The sequence below is a fragment of the Arabidopsis lyrata genome (genome assembly GCF_000004255.2).
Source record: "Arabidopsis lyrata subsp. lyrata unplaced genomic scaffold ARALYscaffold_2, whole genome shotgun sequence".
Lineage (NCBI taxonomy): Eukaryota > Viridiplantae > Streptophyta > Magnoliopsida > Brassicales > Brassicaceae > Arabidopsis > Arabidopsis lyrata.
Window position 1 is genome coordinate 18,416,502 of NW_003302554.1, and position 20,643 is coordinate 18,437,144.

At 34.8% G+C, this 20,643-nt stretch overlaps 3 protein-coding genes across 5 annotated transcripts; 2 read left to right on the plus strand and 1 right to left on the minus strand.

The window, feature by feature from the left end:
* Positions 1-88: 88 nt before the first annotated feature.
* On the minus strand, positions 89-5,559 carry LOC9325285 (camelliol C synthase). 3 transcript variants are annotated; one of them, XM_021034767.1, is made up of 18 exons: positions 5,340-5,559; positions 5,031-5,066; positions 3,631-3,816; positions 3,453-3,542; positions 3,183-3,380; positions 3,012-3,096; positions 2,734-2,900; positions 2,461-2,652; positions 2,259-2,372; positions 2,050-2,169; positions 1,843-1,965; positions 1,667-1,765; positions 1,530-1,586; positions 1,240-1,430; positions 984-1,161; positions 817-897; positions 655-738; positions 89-430 (listed from the first exon to the last, which is right to left on the minus strand). In XM_021034767.1, exons 1-18 carry the CDS (start codon positions 5,505-5,507, stop codon positions 236-238), a joined length of 2,364 nt encoding a protein of 787 aa, XP_020890426.1. In that variant the 5' UTR covers positions 5,508-5,559; the 3' UTR covers positions 89-235. The 3 variants fall into 3 exon arrangements, with proteins under 3 accessions (XP_020890426.1, XP_020890425.1, XP_020890427.1); XM_021034766.1 differs by lacking the exon at positions 5,031-5,066 and having other exon boundaries at positions 5,304-5,558; XM_021034768.1 differs by lacking the exons at positions 3,631-3,816; positions 5,031-5,066; positions 5,340-5,559 and having other exon boundaries at positions 3,183-3,373; positions 3,453-3,541.
* Positions 5,560-10,286: 4,727 nt separating this feature from the next.
* LOC9325286 (amyrin synthase LUP2) lies at positions 10,287-15,143 on the plus strand. The gene is given in 19 exon segments (XM_021034769.1): positions 10,287-10,406; positions 10,602-10,829; positions 11,224-11,341; positions 11,344-11,405; positions 11,537-11,626; positions 11,709-11,906; positions 11,989-12,073; positions 12,192-12,358; positions 12,441-12,632; positions 12,720-12,833; positions 12,904-13,023; positions 13,116-13,238; positions 13,326-13,424; positions 13,507-13,563; positions 13,670-13,860; positions 13,947-14,124; positions 14,221-14,301; positions 14,396-14,479; positions 14,738-15,143. Coding segments are annotated over 18 exon segments (2,286 nt in total). The 5' UTR covers positions 10,287-10,406; positions 10,602-10,625; the 3' UTR covers positions 14,861-15,143.
* A 655-nt stretch (positions 15,144-15,798) lies between these two features.
* Positions 15,799-20,641, plus strand: LOC9323828 (lupeol synthase 1). Its single transcript, XM_021034777.1, has 18 exons — positions 15,799-16,200; positions 16,317-16,533; positions 16,642-16,824; positions 17,104-17,193; positions 17,276-17,464; positions 17,572-17,653; positions 17,745-17,914; positions 18,008-18,199; positions 18,292-18,405; positions 18,485-18,604; positions 18,687-18,809; positions 18,911-19,009; positions 19,107-19,163; positions 19,445-19,635; positions 19,847-20,024; positions 20,126-20,206; positions 20,327-20,410; positions 20,513-20,641. The coding sequence occupies exons 2-18, from the start codon at positions 16,330-16,332 to the stop codon at positions 20,621-20,623; spliced, it is 2,268 nt and encodes a 755-aa protein (XP_020890436.1). The 5' UTR covers positions 15,799-16,200; positions 16,317-16,329; the 3' UTR covers positions 20,624-20,641.
* The last annotated feature ends 2 nt before the right edge of the window (positions 20,642-20,643 follow it).

Here is a 20,643-nt window from a genome sequence, read left to right on the forward strand (position 1 = left end):
GGTGGAAAAGATTTTGGTTAATCTTGGATACGTACATAACTACATACATATAATATTATAACACATTTATATAACTTGAGAACATATATAAATATAATACATATGAACATATACTATAGATGTGTATGTATGAATATATTATACACGTACGATCATTAGTTTGCTTATTCAGTAGAATACTCAACCACCTTCATATAAATAATTAATAGCTTATTGCAAAAGAGAGGTCATGACTTTATGATCCTACATCATGGTCAATGACCTGTGACTGTTGAGACGTTATGATGGATCTTACTTCTTCTCTCTGTTCAAGGTTTTCATATGGCAACGGAACTCGTCTCCTATACTCTGCGAGTGCCCACACGGGGAAGATGTTTCTGTATGCTGCATAGTGTAACAAGCAGTTCTTCATGAAAGCTCCAGTTATCTCCTGTGGTTATGCATTTTGTTAGCTCAATTCACAAAATCTTCTTTCGAATTAGCAATGTTGGTGTGCCTTGTTTGTCTAAGAACAGAAGAAAATCTTAGGCAGCAAAAAGACTAGTTAAAATTAGAGTCTAAAGGGGTTATGTTCATCAGCTTCTACATAAATCTTGTGAGGGCATATCTAAGGTTTTAAAATGAGCAGCTTTTTATGTCATGTTCCAAAAGTACCTGCTGAGGAAAATCGCCATTCTCCAGTTGAGAGTTGATTAAGAGCTTCGCAGCACGGTGAAGAGGAGCCGGATCTCGCTCTGCCTGTAGTGTGAGATTAAAAGAAACAATTAATGCCTTTAACTAAGATCTTTCCTGCAGTGTGAGATCGCTATTCTGAACCTGTCCAGCATGAAGTAGACCCATCATTGCCCAAGAGGTTTGCACCAAGTTTGATCTATCCCCTTCACTTGGAATGTATCTCTGTACACCAAACCAAGTATATTTTTCTTGAATCGCAGGAACTGGGATAAAGACCCTTACAAGCAATGATTATCAGGAGATTATACCTTTTTAGGACATGACAAGTAGCTTTCACCCCAACCTCCATTATCTTTTTGAGTTGTGAGAAGGAAATGAACGCCTTTACGCATAGCCAAACAGTTGTTGTACGTCTTTCCAGCAGCTGCGAGGCCTCCCAGACCAAACCATGTACTGTATGTGAAGCAAACTCCCCAGCTTCCGTACCTATCAATCCAAGATTTTTTGGTAAACCATAATCTTTGTGAACAATTTCACCTTATCTGAAAGTCATTTATATAATACCATGAACCATCATGCATTTGTATGCTCTCTATATATTGCACGGCTTTCTTGATGGAAGTGTTGATCTCTGCTGTCCTGTGATTCGGATATAGTTGCTTGAACAGAATCAAAGCTTGGATTGCTGATGAAGTACACTCATTGTACTCGTGCTCAACCACAATGTCAGCAAAAACTTCAGTAGGATTTAGCAACTGAAACACGAGAAAAAAGTGAAAAGATGTTTCAGAGAATTTCTTTCCGGTGCCTCATAAACATTGTGATACAAAATCTTGATGGGATTTCGTTCTTACTTCCAACCATTCTTGTCCACGGGCAGGCTCCCAAGCAGTTACACCTCCATTTTTACTCTGCAGCCAGAGCAAGTAAACAAAAATTTCTTATCATAAAAAGTTGAGGAAGTGCGTTCTATATGGGGTATAAAACTCACCTGTAGAGACAGTAAGATAGTAACAGCCTCATATAACTGTTCGGGATCCATTTTCGGGCCAACAATGTCAGGTGGCATCATCGAAAGCAAAAGGCAACACTACAAACCAAGATAAGTGTACTAATTAGGTGGAAAGCTGACCAACTCATTATAGCAATCGAATTCTGGCTAATCACCTTAAACCCTTCGGCTGTGCAGTCGGAAGCTTGCCATCCATGGTCTCGATCAGAGAAAGTCCACGACCCTTTAGAGATGTGACGGAACATGTTCGTAAAGTCACCCGAAGGGTTCTCCCTAACCTTAAGAATTCTCAGTTCCGTAAGACATCTTCTATTGTTCTGATAATTTAAAGTCACAAAATCATACTGCAGAGGATATCGAACCTGAGAATTTTTTAAAAAGTCATATCCTCTCCTGAGTACATCTGGGATTTCGTTCGCGAGATCACTTGCAACTAAAGCTTGGAGGGCAAATCCTGAATCCCATAATTGACTTCCAAAGCTCTGAAAAATACGTGACTCATAATATTTTTATGCCACACAAACTTTCCATTAAGTGACATAACAGATAGATCCCGAATTTTCATTGACACCTGCATTTTCATCCCATCTTCTGCAATCCACAAGTAATCAGAAATCCTCAAAAGATGCTTCTTGAAATGACTTCCGTTAGGATCCTCAACCCAACAGGCAAGCATGCATAATGCCTACAAAAAGAATCTGGAGTTTTTAGTTAATTCGAAGATAAATGCTGAGTACTCCAGCATTTCTGCATAAGGACTGTATTTATTTTACCTTTTCAACACATCCAATGGTAATATAACGGCTATTTTCGTCTTCATAATGTATGTGTTTCATTGCCACCCCAAGAGCTTTTTCCCTAAGCAGCTTATTAAATGGCCAACATGTAAGAAACGGCTCAGTGAAGATGTAAAGACAGTCCCATATAACATCTTGAATTTGTGGATGAGGACAGTACGCGTCTTCCTGAGGATGAAAGTGGAAGGTTTTCTGTGAATTTGTCTTCCTGAAAAATCTATTTAAAGAAGGAACAATGATTGATCTTACCTTTGCACATAGATGGCGTGCTCTGTTCCAGTTTATTTTTGCATAAGGCTGCAAGTAAATTTCTTCGCGTAGTTGCAGAATAAGAGGACTTATTGGACCAACAAATCTCTTCCCGTAAAGATAAGACATTGGCATGTAAACCAACCGGCAGTAACACCACATTTTCGCTGCAGATTTTCGTTAAATGGTTTCAAGTCTTAATTGATTGTAACACCCTAATCACTAGTTATTTTATTGAAGTAAAGATAGAGATATTCAAGATGTGAAGAAAATAACACCTGGATGTATTGGAAGAAACGAAGGTAGGATCCAAAACTCTGGAGGCATGGGGTTGCTTCCTGACCAATCAAAGACACCAAGTATCTACAAACATTTAACCAAATATCAAAACAACCTTCTGAATATCATTTTGCCTATTGATTGTACCAAAATTTCATGGGGATATTTACAGAAAGCCAAGTTTTGCCCCAAGAGGGTATGTATGTTGCACCCCCATGGTCAAGAATCCAATCCCTGGCCCGTCTGCACGCGTTTCCTGGTCCTCCAAAAGGAGATTCTCCAAGTATGCGCATGCAAATATAGTTTAGTGTGGTGCAGAACATGGTGCTGTCTCCTTCTATGTGTAATCCCCAGCCACCATCTTCATTCTTGAAATAAACACATCTCAACGGTAAAATTGATGGAAAAGAGTTGATAAAAGTAGCATAAGTGGTAGGTACCTGGTGACAGTAGATGTATCTGAGGATCTCTCGACGATGCTCTTGAGTGAATATCTCATGGAGATGTCCAGTGACAAATAGACAGAAAACCTGTTATCTTACAAACAAACAAAAATATCAGAGGAGAGGAAATTGGATAATAACCTCATTTAGAGCATGCAGATAGAGACATACATACCAATGGAGGAAGGAAGAATAAAGGACCAGCATTTTCTGCAGGCCAGTGTCCATCAGTGGCCTGCAATGCCGATAAGAAATTGACCCCTCTCCTTAACGCATTTGTAGCTATTTCGCTCGTGATCTTGTTGGCATCTTCAACTTTTACCGGAGGTATAACTTGCTCGAATTTCTTCTCTTTTAAAAACTGCATCATATATAGGATTTCAATATACATGTTTCAATCATACAAGTTCATGACACAGATTCCAACTTTAATCAAGATGTCACCACATGGAGACATCGATTACTATGTTCCGCAAATTCCGATTTCTGCGTTCAATCACCGTTTGAAACACGATCAGGCTTCGATAAGTTTTTTACTCTCTCCTCTCCCAGAATGTAATGGCATCTTCATGGAGGTCGAGGCCGGTGATAATTCCCGGCGACGTCAAGTAAGCCGGTAAGGTCACTCACTACTCGAAGGTTAGGGATTGTAATTGAACGTTTGACTTTGACTTTGACCGGTGAAATCTTTAGGTTTAATTTATTTATAGTCTAGGCCCTTAGAATTATAATAAATTTACTGTTCGGGTCTAATAAAATACATTTTATATTATTTGAAGGTCTTGATTTTAAATTAAAAAGGCAACGGTTTTTGCCTTTTAAAGGTTTGCAAAAAACTAAAAATATGGACCTAACCCATAATCACGTTATTTATCCCCAGTTCCACCATGTCTTTATACATGCTATTTACACAGAACTATGGGATGTGTTATTTCATTTCCTATGAATATCAATGTCAATTGGAAACAATAATATTCTTCTACAGAATTTTCTGATACTCCTAAATATTCTCGTATATCCATGGACGAACACAAATTTGCTTAGAAAAATATAACTTAATTCAGAACTTTATATAGCAAGCATTTTAGTTAATCGTGTGAATATACATTATATTCTATGAAACCTTTTTTCTGAAAATTAGCATCATCATGGTCCATGGAGTACTTATTATAGTCTATGTTTTAGCTAGCTTATAATAGTCTAGATAGATCTAACCAATGTAAGCTTGTAATGATCACACGTATTGGACTTGACACTAGCTAAAGCCTGTTTATGAAATTGTCAGTGAACATACATATTGAATTTTGCGAATATCCAAATATAGTACAAAGGTGCTCAAGAACAATTTTTTATCCACGAATTACTGTTTTCAAGCTTCATTTTTGTTTAATTCAGGATAATGACAGGGAAATAAATTCAGTACCAGAGGCTGAGGCATATATCACTAATTAAATTTTAAAAAAATACAACGAACCATATATTGTTTTTCATTGAAGTTTTCCTTTTTTTTTTTTTTTTTTTTTTAAAAAACTGTTAGAGTATATGTTGACACAAAAAGAAAAGAAAAATAAATACCTGCATACGCCATATGAGATCGCTGCTAGCTTTAACCTGAAAACGTTAGTATACACCGCTTGTCCCTACTTGTATGGAGGAGTTTTTATTTGGAGAGGTTCAGTACCATCGTGGTGACAGAGAGACTCGAACTCGAGACCTCTAGCACTCATCTGTGAGAAGGAAATACCACTAGGATACCATCACTTCTCAGGTTTCCGGTTTGGCTCGTCGATCCTTACTTTGATTCATAAACTATATATGTTGACACAAAAAGAAAAGAAAAATAAATACCTGCATACGCCATATGAGATCGCTGCTAGCTTTAACCTGAAAACGATCATCAAAATATTTCCGACGAGCTTCTTCGACGGCAGCTAGTTCCTCTGCTATGCCGGCGTCCGGATCAAACTCCCATGTCTGTCTTCCGAGGAAGTTGTTGGTGCTGAACAAGTAGGGCTCTTCTTTGTTTCCATTTGCTATCTTCAACTTCCACATTCTTTAGATCTTAATTAATTAATAATCTGAAGATATGGCATATTTTATGCATTGTGCATTGAGATGCACGTAATATATGTGGAGGAAAGAAGAGAAGTGAGTGAAATTGAATTCATTTACACGCACACACATACATAATTCGTTTTGAAGTTTTATATATTTATTAAACTATAACTTTGAAACAAGAGTTTTTGCAAAATGAAAATGGTATCTAGATTTTTCATAAACTTTTTAGACGCGCGACGAGGTTAATCTCCAAAACTTTTGAAAGTTTGAGGCTGTCTTGTAATATTGCAACCTCTTCGAGCTGAGTTTTTGCATATTTTTTGTTGTCTTTTCAAATTTCGATTCATTTCTTCTTTTTAATTTTTTTGCGTTTGCATGTACTTACATTTTTATACAAAATCGCCAACTTAAGTTCAAATAAATGGAATAAAACTATAACAGTTAACTAACTGGTTAATTTTATCATTAATCTTTAGCAAATTGTAAGCGTATAACAAGGAAGTTTTTATGTTTGCATTTTCGTTTACGATATGTAAATCATAAATGTTTGATAAATGTTCGATAAAAATAAATTATTTTATCTTTCTTAAACATAAGCATAACGTTCTAACGTATAAATGCATTACATCTGCATATTAAACGATTCAAGATCTTATGTTTCATATATGGGTGTTTTAGGAGAAAACTGGTTGGTAATTGAATATTTCAACGGTAGTTTGCATGCATGGTTTTGTAAATGAATATTTGCATTACCTTACTTGATTCACATAATCACATTACTTGAATATTTGCCAGTGAATCAAGTAATCTCTTCATGTGTGGCCTATTTAATATTCATAGATCAGAACTCAGAAGAGAGCTTTGCCCCTTAATCCAAAAAAAAAAAAGACCAGAAGAGTTCATCCTCGGTCCTCGCTTGGCACTCAAAGCTCATATAAGATATTCCGCAAGTGTCATGTATAATCTGGGTCCAGCCGAAAATACCATACTTTTTTTTTTTTTTTTAAAGAGCCTAAATACCATACTCGAGGAATATTCTCGTTCAATTATATAAAAGAAAATTAAAGATGAAAAAAAAAGATAAACTTTTGTAATTGAGTGACGTGACGTGAGTATCAATGAAGATCCATCTCATTATAATATAGAGTCTAAATGGTAACATGGTTTTGTGGAATTCTTTGAGGAAAAAAAAATGTTACATCATTTGATAAGTTTGAGGAAAAGTTAATGGAAAAAGTTGTATATTTGTGGATTTTTAAAGAATTAATAGTTTTTTTTTAAAAAAGGTAAAGAATTAATAGTTTAAAATATTTTAATGATATTATGGTTTTATTTGGGATAATAGCAGATAGTTCCAATTTTCAGGTATTTCGTTCGGTTTCAATTCGGTATTTTTGGGTTTCGGGTATTTTGGTTTTTGAGTTTAGCATCTATTCAGTTATTTTAGAATTGGGTCATGTTCGGTTTGGTTTTGGGTATTTCGGTTTTTTGAATCAAGAAATGATTAGGAACCAAAAATTTTTTGGATATTTTTCGGTTCCGGTTCTTATCTGAATAACCAAAAAATAGAATATTTTTGGGTATTTTAGACATTTTCGGAAAAAAATTCGTATATTCTGGAAATTTTGAGTATTTTTCGGTTACTACGGTTTAGGTCCATTTGTTTCCGGTTCGGTTATTTGGATATTTTTGATTATTTGGATTTTTAATTACTCATTATAAAGCAAACTAATATTTTGGATATATATAATTGAATTTCGGATTCATTTAGGTGTCCGAAATATTTTGGTTTCGGTTCTTTCGGTTATGAAGTTTAAGATCTATTTTGGTTATTTCGTAGGTTTTGGTTTAGTTCTTCTTTTTCGGTTCGGTTTCAGCATAACAATTCTCTAATTTATAAGTTTATTTGATTAATTATTTAAAAAAATTCAGCTAGATTCAGCTGTTACCATTTGAACTTTCAATTATTCAGCTAGATTCAGCTGTTACCATTTGAACTTTCAATTATTCAGCCAGATTCCACAGAAAAACACAAATATATTCAGCAATTCAACCAAATTCAGCCAATATCCTCGGTTACCATTTACACCCATAGTTTATCTAGAGACTAGTGCAGTAGCTAAAAACCTGGGGGTTTAGATTGTCATCGATCGGAAACAAAGGGTGTATACAGGCCTGGGTGTATATTTAAAAGCCCTAGCTAGGATAAGTTTGGTTGTAGACGGTGGATTTCAAATGTCCGGTTGTGAATATGAGCGTTGGATACACTTAGAATTTATGAAGATTAAATTTACGATCTAGTTGGGAGGTATTAAACCAATTTCTCTTTTCGTTTTTAATGTTTATAGCGAGTGAGCCAAAAATATAGACATGTTAAGCTCACTCAATTTATTCAACTAAAACCGTAAAATATTTTTTGAAATAACATATTATATATTACGATTTTAATTATTAGATAAATTTGAAAAAACATATGATCTATTTTTGTAGTTGGAAAGTTTAGAGGTTAAATGACAAAATTGCAGAGCTTTCTTTTCAAGATAATTCACGAGTTAAACAAATAGTTATTTTAATCATAAACATAAGGGATCGATCCCTACACATAATGACAAAAATGAATCGTCGTTGTTTTTGTTAACGACTCACAATCATTCATAATCGCCACTTGTTAAGCGTTTGTAATTCAATCCCAACTGTTACTGCACATCAGACCATTATAAAAAGGAACCTAAATTATATGTGTATCAATCAGCATTTAATCATGACCGTTGGCCGACCTAACCATAAACGAATCGTGCACCGTATTGGATGCACTGATGCAGAGTGGACAAATGTTCGTATAAAAATGTAGGGCGCACATGATCGTTATGATCTAAATATAGTAATTTGACAAAAACATATGTAATGAGAGTGAAAGAGAACTAACTCAATTTGTCAATCGCAATTAACGCTTATATACGGCCGGCCACGTGTAACATGGGATGCGTACCTGCAGAGAGAGAGAAAGAGCTTTGGCGGTGTGGTAAGTAGGCCTGGGCATTCGGTTAACCATTCGGTTTCGGTTCGGTTACGTTCGGTTTCGGTTAGTTTGGATATGGTAATATAATAACCATTCAGATATTTTAAGAATTTCGGTTCGGTTCGGTTCGGTTACCTTTCGGTTCGGTTCGGTTTGGATATTTAAATAGATAACCGTAACTAACCAAACTTTTATCACGTTCGGTTTGGTTCGGGTTTTTACCCAAATTAACCAAAATTTACCGTAACTAACCGAAACTAACCAAAATTTACCGTAACTAACCGAAACTAACCAAAATTAACCAAAAAAAAATACAAAAAGAAAATACAAAAAAAAAGAAAGTATTAGAAAAAAATATTAAAATTTGATTCAATTTTGTAAAAGAGTATTTAACTTTGACAAATATAACAAACAATATTTGAATATTTTGATTATTTAAAGTATTTGATTATTTTGATTCTAAAAGTAATTAATATTTTGAGTTTATAATTATAGTTTTGGATATTATTTTTGGGTATCTTATAGGTTTTTGGATATTTCGGTTAACCGTTTGGTTATCGGTTCGGTTCGGTTCGGTTTCGGTTAGTTTGGATAGGGGATTTTACAAACCATTCGGTTATTTTAAAAACTTCGGTTCGGATATGGTTCGGTTTTTTTCGGTTCGGTTCGGTCGGTTATTTGGTTAGCGGTTTTTTTGCCCAGGCCTAGTGGTAAGTGCGACCGTATCGTTTCTAACTTTTCTATACAGCGTTTATTTGAGTGGTCTCTAGACTCTCTACACTCTTACGAAATAAAAAAACAAAAGTGTTTTTAAAAGCAGGGGCGGACGTAGGTAGAGGAGAGGTGGGGCACGTGCCCCATACTCATTTCTCAATTTTTTTTTTTTTTTTTTTTTTTTTTTTTTTTTTTTTTTGTTTCATTTGCTCAACTAATATATGTATTAAAGCTAATAAATTTTCTCAAATTTATTAGGTTATGTCTCATGTACAAATAATTTCTGAAAAATTATCAAATTCATTAAGGTTGTGTTTAAGTTTGTGCTGGTTTTGGATCGGATATGGATAATTTGGATAGGAGAGTTTATTATCCGTTGAGGTTTTATGACTATGCGGTTCGGATATATGTTGGACTCGGATCGGTCGAAAAAAAAGAAAAAAAGCTAATAATTGTTCAATTATAATAAAAATTGGTTCAATTTTAATAAAATTTGGTTAAACAATTGTACAATTGTGATAAATATAACTAATGATTTTTGGATATCTAGGTTATTTAGATATTTCTTTTTAATTTGGTATTTTTGGTTATAAAATTATAACTAAATGTAAATAATATTTTTAGATATATAATTTTATTTCGGGTTTTAGGGTATAATATTTAATTTTTTGTTTGGTTTGGATAATTCCGTTCAAAACATTTAGAATCTGTTAGAAATTTTATGAATATTCGATTCGATTTTGAAGTCGAAATTTTCCGATCGATTTTCAGATTTTAATTTTTTATGCTAAAACGTAATTGTGCCCCATGTAAAAACAGCTTCTGGATCCGCCACTGTTTAAAAGTACATCTATTCTATATTGAGTTGCATGAACTTAACATGAGTTTGATTTTGGGGTTATATGAGATTTGATATTTTATAAGAAACATACCTTTTATAATTGAGAAAAACATTTGGCTAACTTAAATAATATATCAAGTTGAGAGATAAGAAACAAATACTAAGAATAATAAAAAGATCATAATTTATTTATTAATAAGCCCAAAATGTTCTTATTCAATTTTCCTCCAACTCTATATATATAACCATACCGCATACGTACATGAAACCCCCCAAAGTATAATCACCAATCGCAAAGACAAACATCGATCCAGCACAAGTACGCTCTCGTTCACTCTCTTATCTCTACTATCTATCTCATCTTCATTACATAAGGGCTCTTTCAATATATAAAGACATTAGACATATATAATCATGTATATATATATACCGTACGCATGTTTACAAACTGGACTATATAATATACCATCATGTGATTGTTTGTATGAATTCTAAACTCGTTGAGTATGCATAGGATCATATATACATATATATCATTATGTGGAAGTTGAAGATAGGAGAGGGAAATGGAGAAGACCCTTACTTATTCAGCAGCAACAACTTCGTCGGACGTCAAACATGGGAATTTGATCCCAAAGCCGGCACACCAGAGGAACGAGCCGCCGTCGAAGAAGCTCGCCGGAAATTTTTAGACAACCGTTCCCGTGTTAAAGGTTGCAGTGATCTCTTGTGGCGAATGCAAGTGAGTTATTTATTTACAAGCTAGTGAGATTTATTTGTTTATCATAAACAATTAAACATGACGTCCTAAAGTCTAAATAGATTGTGATATGGGGCTATATACTGGTTTCTTTTTCTTTCCCAGAATTTATAGTTTAGGCAAGTCATTTGAAACAGAGATAATCATAATTCATAATTTATTAATGGCTCTAGGAAAATCAATTATTCAAATCGTGACAACCAATGACGAAATCGTAATGAAGCTTTTTACTTTTGGGCCGTAAAAATTAATGGGCCATGTGCGATTACTCACATCATGTTTTTTTATTCCTGTTTCCTTTATTTTTTTTTTCTTTTCAACGTGAAGAATGTTTTTACTTTTGGTCTTGAGCTGATTTGACTGTAAAAACGCACAGTTTTTGAAAGAGGCGAAATTCGAGCAAGTGATCCCGCCGGTGAAGATCGACGACGGCGACGCCATAACTTACGAAAACGCGACGAATGCGCTACGGAGAGCAGTTTCTTTCTTCTCGGCTTTGCCTCCGATGGCCACTGGCCGGCGGAAATCGCAGGAACTCTCTTCTTCCTCCCTCCATTGGTACGTTTCTTCTTCGTCGAATACTCTTAGGGTTCGAATTAGAGAGTCAGGGTTTCTATTGCTCAAAAATTTTAAAGAAATTATAGTAGTAAGGAAGAGGAATCAATGAAACGGAGAAAATTGTCGTGCAGGTTTTTTGTTTGTATATCACAGGACACCTCGAGAAGATATTCGATGCGGAACATCGCAGCGAGATGCTTCGGCATATCTATTGTCACCAGGTACTTTCAGCGATTGGCTCGGATGATATTAAAGTGGACTAGAGATCCTCACCGGAGTTTTGTTTTGTCTCTTAATTTGCAGAACGAAGACGGTGGATGGGGATTACATGTTGAGGGAAACAGCGTTATGTTTTGCACCGCACTGAATTACATATGCTTGCGTATGCTCGGAGAAGGTCCCAACGGAGGGCGAGATAACTCCTGCAAACGGGCCAGGCAATGGATTCTTGACCATGGTGGTGTGACTTATATTCCTTCTTGGGGAAAATTTTGGCTCTCGGTAATATCTTTTGGACCCTATGTTAATATAAACTCAAAGATGTTGAAAGTTTTAGTATTAATACTCGATTTTTCGTTTGTAGATACTCGGAATCTATGATTGGTCTGGAACCAACCCAATGCCTCCCGAGATTTGGTTGCTGCCTTCTTTCATTCCAATACACTTAGGTTTGTTCTTTTCTTATTTTGGAGATTATACTGTATGGATCAACTTGAAACTGCTATATACATATATGTCTGTAGATTTTGTTTTAAAATTTCCCTCTCTTGACGCAAACAAATACAGGAAAAACTTTGTGTTATACTCGAATGGTTTATATGCCCATGTCTTATCTGTATGGGAAACGATTTGTTGGTCCTCTTACACCTCTTATCATGCTATTGCGCAAAGAACTCCACTTACAACCTTATGAGGAAATCAATTGGAACAAAGCGCGCCGTCTATGTGCAAAAGTATAAAAAACCAATTTTATTATGCAAATTTCTCTTTCAGGGGAGAAAATCCACATGCATTACATCGTTTTTAATCTTGCAGGAAGACATGATTTATCCTCATCCTCTGGTTCAAGATTTGTTATGGGACACTCTTCACAATTTTGTGGAGCCTTTCCTTACAAGTTGGCCGTTAAAAAAACTTGTACGGGAAAAGGCTCTTCGAGTGGCAATGGAACACATACATTATGAGGACGAAAATAGCCATTATATTACCATCGGATGTGTTGAGAAGGTAAGACATTGAGGAAACCTTTGAAATATTGTGCATGTACTCTCTTGAGAACGTAAATTTCAAATACATGCCTAAATGTTTATGCAGGTTCTGTGCATGCTTGCTTGCTGGATCGAGAATCCTAATGGAGATCACTTTAAGAAACATCTCGCTAGAATTCCGGACTTCATGTGGGTTGCTGAAGACGGACTGAAAATGCAGGTTCTAATAAATATAAATAAATTGTAGACTTTAGTTGACAAAATTTCTTAAGCATTTCAAATTTTTGTAGAGCTTTGGAAGTCAACTATGGGACACAGGGTTTGCGATTCAAGCTTTACTTGCTTGTGACCTTTCTGACGAAACTGATGATGTACTCAGGAAAGGACACAATTTCATAAAAAATTCTCAGGTTTGATATGCTTTTAATTATAGTCATGTTCCTTGAAATGCTTTATGGAACAATTGCATGTGTATTTCCCCCTAAATTAAAGCACTTTGTAGGTTAGAGAAAACCCTTCAGGTGACTTTAAGAGCATGTATCGCCATATTTCCAAAGGAGCCTGGACTTTGTCTGATCGAGATCATGGATGGCAAGTGTCAGATTGCACAGCTGAAGCTTTGAAGGTAATCAAATTAGTTGTTGAAGAAGTATTAGTTAGAGTTTCCACAAGAGTTATGCCCCAGATTAACCTTTACTTCTGTGTTTTGTAGTGTTGCATGCTGCTCTCCTTGATGCCAGCTGAGGTCGTTGGCCAGAGAATAGATCCTGAACAACTATACGATTCTGTTAATCTCTTGTTATCGTTGCAGGTGAGATAATATCTATAAGACTAATGTTGTCAAAAATTCTGTCTCTAATTAATATTCACGAATACAACTTTATTTGATGTAGGGTGAAAAAGGAGGTTTGACTGCATGGGAGCCTGTCCGTGCACAAGAATGGTTGGAAGTAAGAGCTACCACACATAAGGATACATTTCGTTGTCCTTTTTGCGGATTTGAGAATCGTTAAGAATAAAATCATTCAGGTCTAACCTTTGTAACTGGTGTTGCAGTTACTCAATCCCACAGATTTTTTTACTAGTGTTATGGCTGAACGCGAGTATGTAGAATGTACCTCAGCTGTTATTCAAGCTTTGGTTCTATTCAAACAACTTTATCCGGATCACAGAACGAAAGAGATCATCAAGTCGATTGAGAAAGGGGTGCAATTCATAGAAAGCAAGCAAACGCCTGATGGTTCATGGTATGCCTTTAACATAATTAAGTCATGTTTAATGAAGATGGTTCGGAAAAACTGTAACGTAATAGTTTCTTTTTGAGTAATGATAGGTATGGAAATTGGGGTATCTGTTTTATCTACGCGACATGGTTTGCTCTGAGCGGGCTAGCAGCTGCTGGTAAAACTTACAAAAGTTGTCTGGCGATGCGCAAAGGTGTAGATTTCCTGCTTACGATACAAGAAGAAGATGGAGGTTGGGGCGAAAGCCATCTGTCATGCCCTGAGCAGGTAAATTTTATGGTTCAACACAAAATTCAAGCGTAGAATTTTTCAATCTTAAGTTTTGGAGAAGTTTTAAATCTTCTCAATATGGTTTGTACGCAGAGATACATACCATTAGAAGGGAACAGATCAAACCTAGTGCAAACTGCTTGGGCTATGATGGGTTTGATTCATGCCGGACAGGTTCAAATATTTTCAATCTTACACTTGCATTTATTTAAAGTACAACGAAATTATCTTGAAACCTATTTTTTCCTATGCTGTATCTGTACAACAGGCCGAGAGAGATCCTACACCTCTTCATCGTGCTGCGAAACTTATCATCACTTCGCAACTTGAAAATGGGGACTTTCCGCAACAGGTAATTTTCAAACATCCTCTTTGACAGATATATGAATATCTGGTGAAGCTTACATACGTCGTGAGATTTAGAATTATCTTACCTACTTTTTCGTATCTTTGTATTGCCTACCACTTCATACTTTTTACTAATAAAATCAGGTCTAATATTAATGTCATCGACCTTAACTCCATGACTTTTTAATGATAGTAAATGTAAAATTAATGTGTGTATGTACTGAGTTCAATTATTCTTTGTTAATGTTATGTGTGTTTGCAGGAAATATTAGGAGTATTCATGAATACATGCATGCTACACTATGCTACATACAGAAACACCTTCCCCTTATGGGCACTCGCGGAATATCGAAAAGCTGCCTTCTTAACTCATCAAGATCTATAGCTCTTCCTGAATAATCTTTAAAAGAAAATTGGCTCTTCTTTAATAATCTATACACAATTCTGTAAATATAAAAGAAAGACAAAATAATCCCACAAAAAAAGAAAAAAAAAGAAAGACAAAATAATATTATTAGGAGAGTTGATGTTCATAATCTGAGAGACGAGGGTTGATATTTGCGCCTAGCAAAATGTTAGTAGACGTGATGTTCTTATGCAATATTAGAGACTGTGAACAGTTATGTTAACAAGAAAGGTAATGAAAGAGCGTTTTCGTTTGATTTTAAGGACATACTCGACGGGGATCGAGTGGTTCTCAAGACAATTCTTGGGAATTTTCGGACAAATATTTTTCTCTGTTTAATAAATGTTCTTGGGAATTTTTGGACAAATATTTTTTTCTTTTTGGACAAATATTTTTGGTATTCTATAGTTTTTTCGTATTCTATAGTTTTCTTTCCCAATCCTAAATTACATTTTTATTATTTATAATTCCTAGAAACTAATATTGTTTATTTTTCTTTACGTTTGCATTTTAGATTTTATAATAAGTAGCTTCCTATTTTAATTCATAGCTTTATAAAAGCATTTTATTGTAATTTTGTACATGATTTTAAATTTGTTCTCTTTCTTTGTTTTTCTTATTCATTATTTCTATAGTGTTTACACATAATCTATTCTTTTCGTTTTTGTCATATGATATTCATTCCAAACCAACCTTTGTCCACAGCACAACACTCACAAATAGAGTGTTACAACCATAACAAATGAAAATGCAAAAAAAAAAAAAAAAACACACAAAGATAACAATTAATCTCCTTCATGAGGAACTAAATGTTTATTGCACATAAGTATAAATACAAAATTAGAATTTATTTTTATTTGATTATGTTACAAGGATAACAACAATATGTAAATCAATTTTAGTTAATTATCTTAATGACATGTGACTTCGAATGTACGTCTGGTAATCTGTTTCCTCGTACGTAGAAGCCCATGCTTCCTTCTCAACATAACTATGAGGCATTGCTTTGATCCAAAAAAAAAAAAAAAAAAACTATGAGGCATTGCTTTGGTTTCTCCTTATCTTTTATCTATCTTAGCACAACAATATATTAGTTAATTTTATTTGATTATCCTGATAATGCTTACTAGCTACCAAATTTTGTCCATTCGATTCAGAGCAATTCTTGGATGTGACTAATTCGTACGTCTACCTAATCTCATCATAACCATTGGGAATTGCTTGGCTTTCTCCTATATATATAGTCTCATCTGACGAAGTTAATTGGCACACCCACACTTCTCTGACTTGCAATCGATTACTTATTGATTTTTATTCAGGTGGGTATTCTCAAATGACTTCTTTAATTAGTGGTTATCTATCGAACTGCTATTTCCTTTACGTACAATTTTCACTGTCAGAAATCAACTTGATAGAATATCATAACTATATATAGGGTCACCGTCGTTATGTGGAAGTTGAAGATAGGAAAGGGAAATGGTGAGGAACCGCATTTATTCAGTAGCAATAATTTCGTCGGACGTCAAACATGGGAGTTTGATCACCAAGCCGGCTCACCAGAGGAAAGAGCTTCCGTCGAAGAAGCTCGCCGAAGTTTCTTGATCAACCGTTCTCGTGTTAAAGGTTGCAGTGATCTCTTATGGCGAATGCAAGTGAGTTTTTTTTTTTGGTCATGAAATATCTAATACTAATCTATTTTTTTAAAAATAATTTATAACCAATGTTTTTTTAATTTTTATTTGGTTTGATTGCATGCACAGTTTCTAAGAGAGAAGAAATTCGAACAAGGCATACCGAAACCTACTAAAATAAAGGAGGAAATAACGTATGAAACAACGACAAATGCATTACGAAGAGGCGTTCGTTACTTCTCAGCTTTGCAAGCCTCCGACGGCCATTGGCCTGGAGAAATCACTGGTCCGCTTTTCTTCCTTCCTCCTCTCGTAAGTCTCTTCATCTCTCTATATACCTTTTTTCAAGATACTCTTATATTTCTACGAGAGATAATTAATTCACTTAATTAGGATTAAAGTTAAGGTTTAATTAGGTGCTTTCTCAAGTAATTGCATAAAGAAAAGAAAGAGAAACTATACTATGTTATATATACCAATAGTTTTTGGTATCCAAAACATAGAATTTATTCTGAAAAAATCAAACTAAAAGACTATAAAAAGAGCTAGGATGGAAATTTGAACGATATTTTTTCCTTTTTTTTTTTATAGATATTTTGTTTGTACATTACCGGACATCTGGAGGAAGTATTCGATGCTGAACATCGCAAAGAGATGCTACGGCATATCTATTGTCATCAGGTATACTTTTAGTTGTGAAGGTCTCTAATCTTGAATGTACCTAAGTGATTCTTACATAAGTTTATGTTTTGTCTTTTTGCAGAACGAAGATGGTGGATGGGGATCACATATCGAAAGCAAGAGTGTTATGTTCTGCACCGTGTTGAATTACATATGTTTTCGTATGCTTGGAGAAAATCCTGAACAAGACGCGTGCAAACGAGCTAGACAATGGATTCTTGACCGTGGTGGTGTGATTTTTATTCCTTCTTGGGGGAAATTTTGGCTCTCGGTAAAATCTTTTGAGCCATATATATTTTTTTGTTAACTTAAATGGGAGATGTTGAATGCTTAAGGTGCCATATATAAATCATCATTTGGTTTTCACTATATATCTAGATACTCGGAGTTTATGAATGGTCTGGAACTAATCCGACGCCACCAGAAATCTTGATGCTGCCTTCTTTTCTTCCAATACATCCTGATTCAAGATACTGTATATGTGTTCTATAGTTTTTTTTTCTTTAAATAATGTTTGTCCTGCTCCAAATTAATTAACAACAAATTATATACAGGGAGAACTTTGTGTTATAGCCGGATGGTTAGTATACCTATGTCTTACCTATATGGGAAGAGGTTTGTTGGTCCAATAACACCTCTTATTTTGCTCTTGCGCGGGGAACTTTACTTGGAATCTTATGAAGAAATCAGTTGGAATAAAACTCGACGTCTATATGCAAAAGTATGTATGCTAGCTTGACTATACTTTCAATCTTGAAAATCCTTTTTTTCATGGGAGAAAATTCCACAAACGTTCTGCCATTCTCTTTTGCAGGAAGACATGTATTATCCTCATCCTTTGGTTCAAGATTTGATATCTGACACTCTTCACAACTTTGTGGAGCCTTTTCTTACACGTTGGCCATTGAACAAGCTTGTGAGGGAAAAAGCTCTTCAGCTGACTATGAAACACATACATTATGAAGACGAAAATAGCCATTACATAACCATTGGATGTGTTGAGAAGGCAAAACATATCAGGACCCTACAATCATCAAAAAATAAGTATATGCCAATATTCTCATAATTTCAAATTTTTAATTTTTTTTTCCAATATAGGTACTGTGCATGCTAGCTTGTTGGGTCGAAAATCCTAATGGAGACTACTTCAAGAAGCATCTGGCTAGAATTCCAGATTACATGTGGGTCGCTGAAGATGGAATGAAAATGCAGGTATTAATGGATTGGAACTAATTAACATCTCTATTCTCTAGTATAAGAAACTTTTTAAGAGTTTTAAGTTTACATGTAGAGCTTTGGATGTCAACTGTGGGATACCGGATTTGCTATTCAAGCTTTACTTGCAAGTAATCTCCCTGATGAAACTGATGATGCATTAAGGAGAGGACATAATTACATCAAGACATCTCAGGTTAAATATGTCCTCGTTATTGTAATCTTGTAACTTCAACTGATCATGTTTTTTCCACAAATTAATCAAAGAATTTTGGCAGGTTAGAGAAAACCCTTCAGGTGATTTTAAGAGCATGTACCGCCACATTTCGAAAGGAGCATGGACATTTTCTGATCGAGATCATGGATGGCAAGTTTCAGATTGTACAGCTGAAGCTTTAAAGGTAAACCAAACCAATCAGTAAAGCAAATCAAGTCTAACATTGGAGTTTGAACATGAATTATGTTTTAAGTCGGTCCATATAAATTTCTTTGATTTTTGTAGTGTTGCCTACTTCTTTCCATGATGCCAGCTGATATCGTTGGCCAGATAATAGATGATGAACAATTATATGATTCTGTTAATCTCTTGCTATCTTTACAGGTGAACTTATAGTCACACGATCATTTAATTTTCTTCAAATTATGTGTGAGGTTTTTTGAACTAATTGTGTTACTCTAAACTGCCACTCTTTATGTAGAGCGGAAATGGAGGTGTCAATGCGTGGGAGCCTACCCGTGCATATGAATGGATGGAAGTAAGAAATAATATGTGTCTTACAATTTTTTTTGCATACTCAAAAGTTTTAAGAAAGAAATCTACCTGATAGGAGTTATATAAAAACTGATTAAACTCACAAAACTCTTAATTAGTTCTCACCACAAAAACTAGCTCTTAAGAGTAAATGACGCCCCTAAATCTTATAAATCATTAGAATTTGTTTTTTTTATCCGATGTAGAATTTGTTTTTGTATCAACATCCACATACTTGATTCAAAATCACGCAAGTTTTTAACCTTTTTCTAATTGGTGTTTCAGCTGCTCAATCCTACAGAATTCATGGCTAATACCATGGTCGAGCGGAAGTTTGTGGAATGCACCTCATCTGTTATACAAGCACTTGATCTATTTAGAAAGTTGTATCCAGATCACAGGACAAAAGAGATCAACAAGTCCATCAAAAAAGCTGTGCAATTTATACAAGGCAAACAAACAGCAGACGGTTCATGGTACAACACCACATCATAACTCATATATTATGATTTCTTCTGCTGTTTTTTTGTGTTGGCTTACAAAACAATGATCAGAACACTAAAAATGTAATTGAAAATATACACTCTTCTAACATGTAAAGTTAAAAATAAACGCAAATGTAAACAAAAAAGTGATGTAACGTTAATAAAAATTCTAACAATTTACGGTATTTGGAGAAATTTATAGGTACGGAAATTGGGGTGTTTGCTTCATTTACGCTACTTGGTTTGCTCTTGGAGGTCTAGCAGCAGCTGGTGAAACTTACAACGATTGTTTAGCTATGCGCAAAGGTGTCCACTTTTTGCTCACTACACAAAGAGATGATGGAGGTTGGGGTGAAAGCTATTTATCATGCTCCGAACAGGTATGTCGAGATGAATTAATGCAAAATCTTTATCCAATTATTTCACCTAATTTATCATAAAAACTAAACGTTAAAACATTTTTAACATGATTTGTATGCAGAGATACATACCATTAGAAGGAGAAAGATCAAACATTGTGCAAACATCATGGGCTATGATGGCTCTAATTCATACGGGACAGGTTCAAACATTTTAATTATATATATATATTTTCATTTTATTTCTTTCAATACACGAATTGGTATGATGGTATCGATCGAAACCGATACTCTCTTATGCTATTGTGTATATATTCACACAGGCTGAGAGAGATTTGATTCCTCTTCATCGTGCTGCCAAACTAATCATCAATTCACAACTTGAAAACGGGGATTTTCCTCAACAGGTAACCTTTTTTTTTTTTTAAGATATGATCTAGAACATATAAAAGTTCGATGTGTGATCAAGATCTGAACTTGCTTAGTTACATTTTGTGTGTAATATACAGGAAATAGTAGGAGCGTTCATGAATACATGCATGCTACACTATGCTACATACCGAAACACCTTCCCCTTATGGGCACTCGCGGAATACCGAAAAGTAATTTTAATTAATTAATCATCATTTACTTATTTATG

Excerpts from the sequence above, each read along its gene's own strand:
- LOC9323828 (XM_021034777.1), top strand. The coding sequence starts at position 16,330 with ATGTGGAAGTTGAAGATAGGAAAGGGAAATGGTGAGGAACCGCATTTA. Across the intron at positions 17,654-17,744 it reads TTCTTTTCTTCCAATACATC|CAGGGAGAACTTTGTGTTAT; the intron begins CTGATTCAAGAT and ends ACAAATTATATA. Across the intron at positions 19,636-19,846 it reads CAAACAGCAGACGGTTCATG|GTACGGAAATTGGGGTGTTT; the intron begins GTACAACACCAC and ends AGAAATTTATAG.
- LOC9325285 (XM_021034767.1), bottom strand. The coding sequence starts at position 5,507 with ATGTGGAAGTTGAAGATAGCAAATGGAAACAAAGAAGAGCCCTACTTG. Across the intron at positions 5,067-5,339 it reads ATTTTGATGATCGTTTTCAG|GTTAAAGCTAGCAGCGATCT; the intron begins GTTAAAGCTAGC and ends TAACGTTTTCAG. Across the intron at positions 3,097-3,182 it reads GGGGCAAAACTTGGCTTTCT|ATACTTGGTGTCTTTGATTG; the intron begins GTAAATATCCCC and ends AAATGTTTGTAG.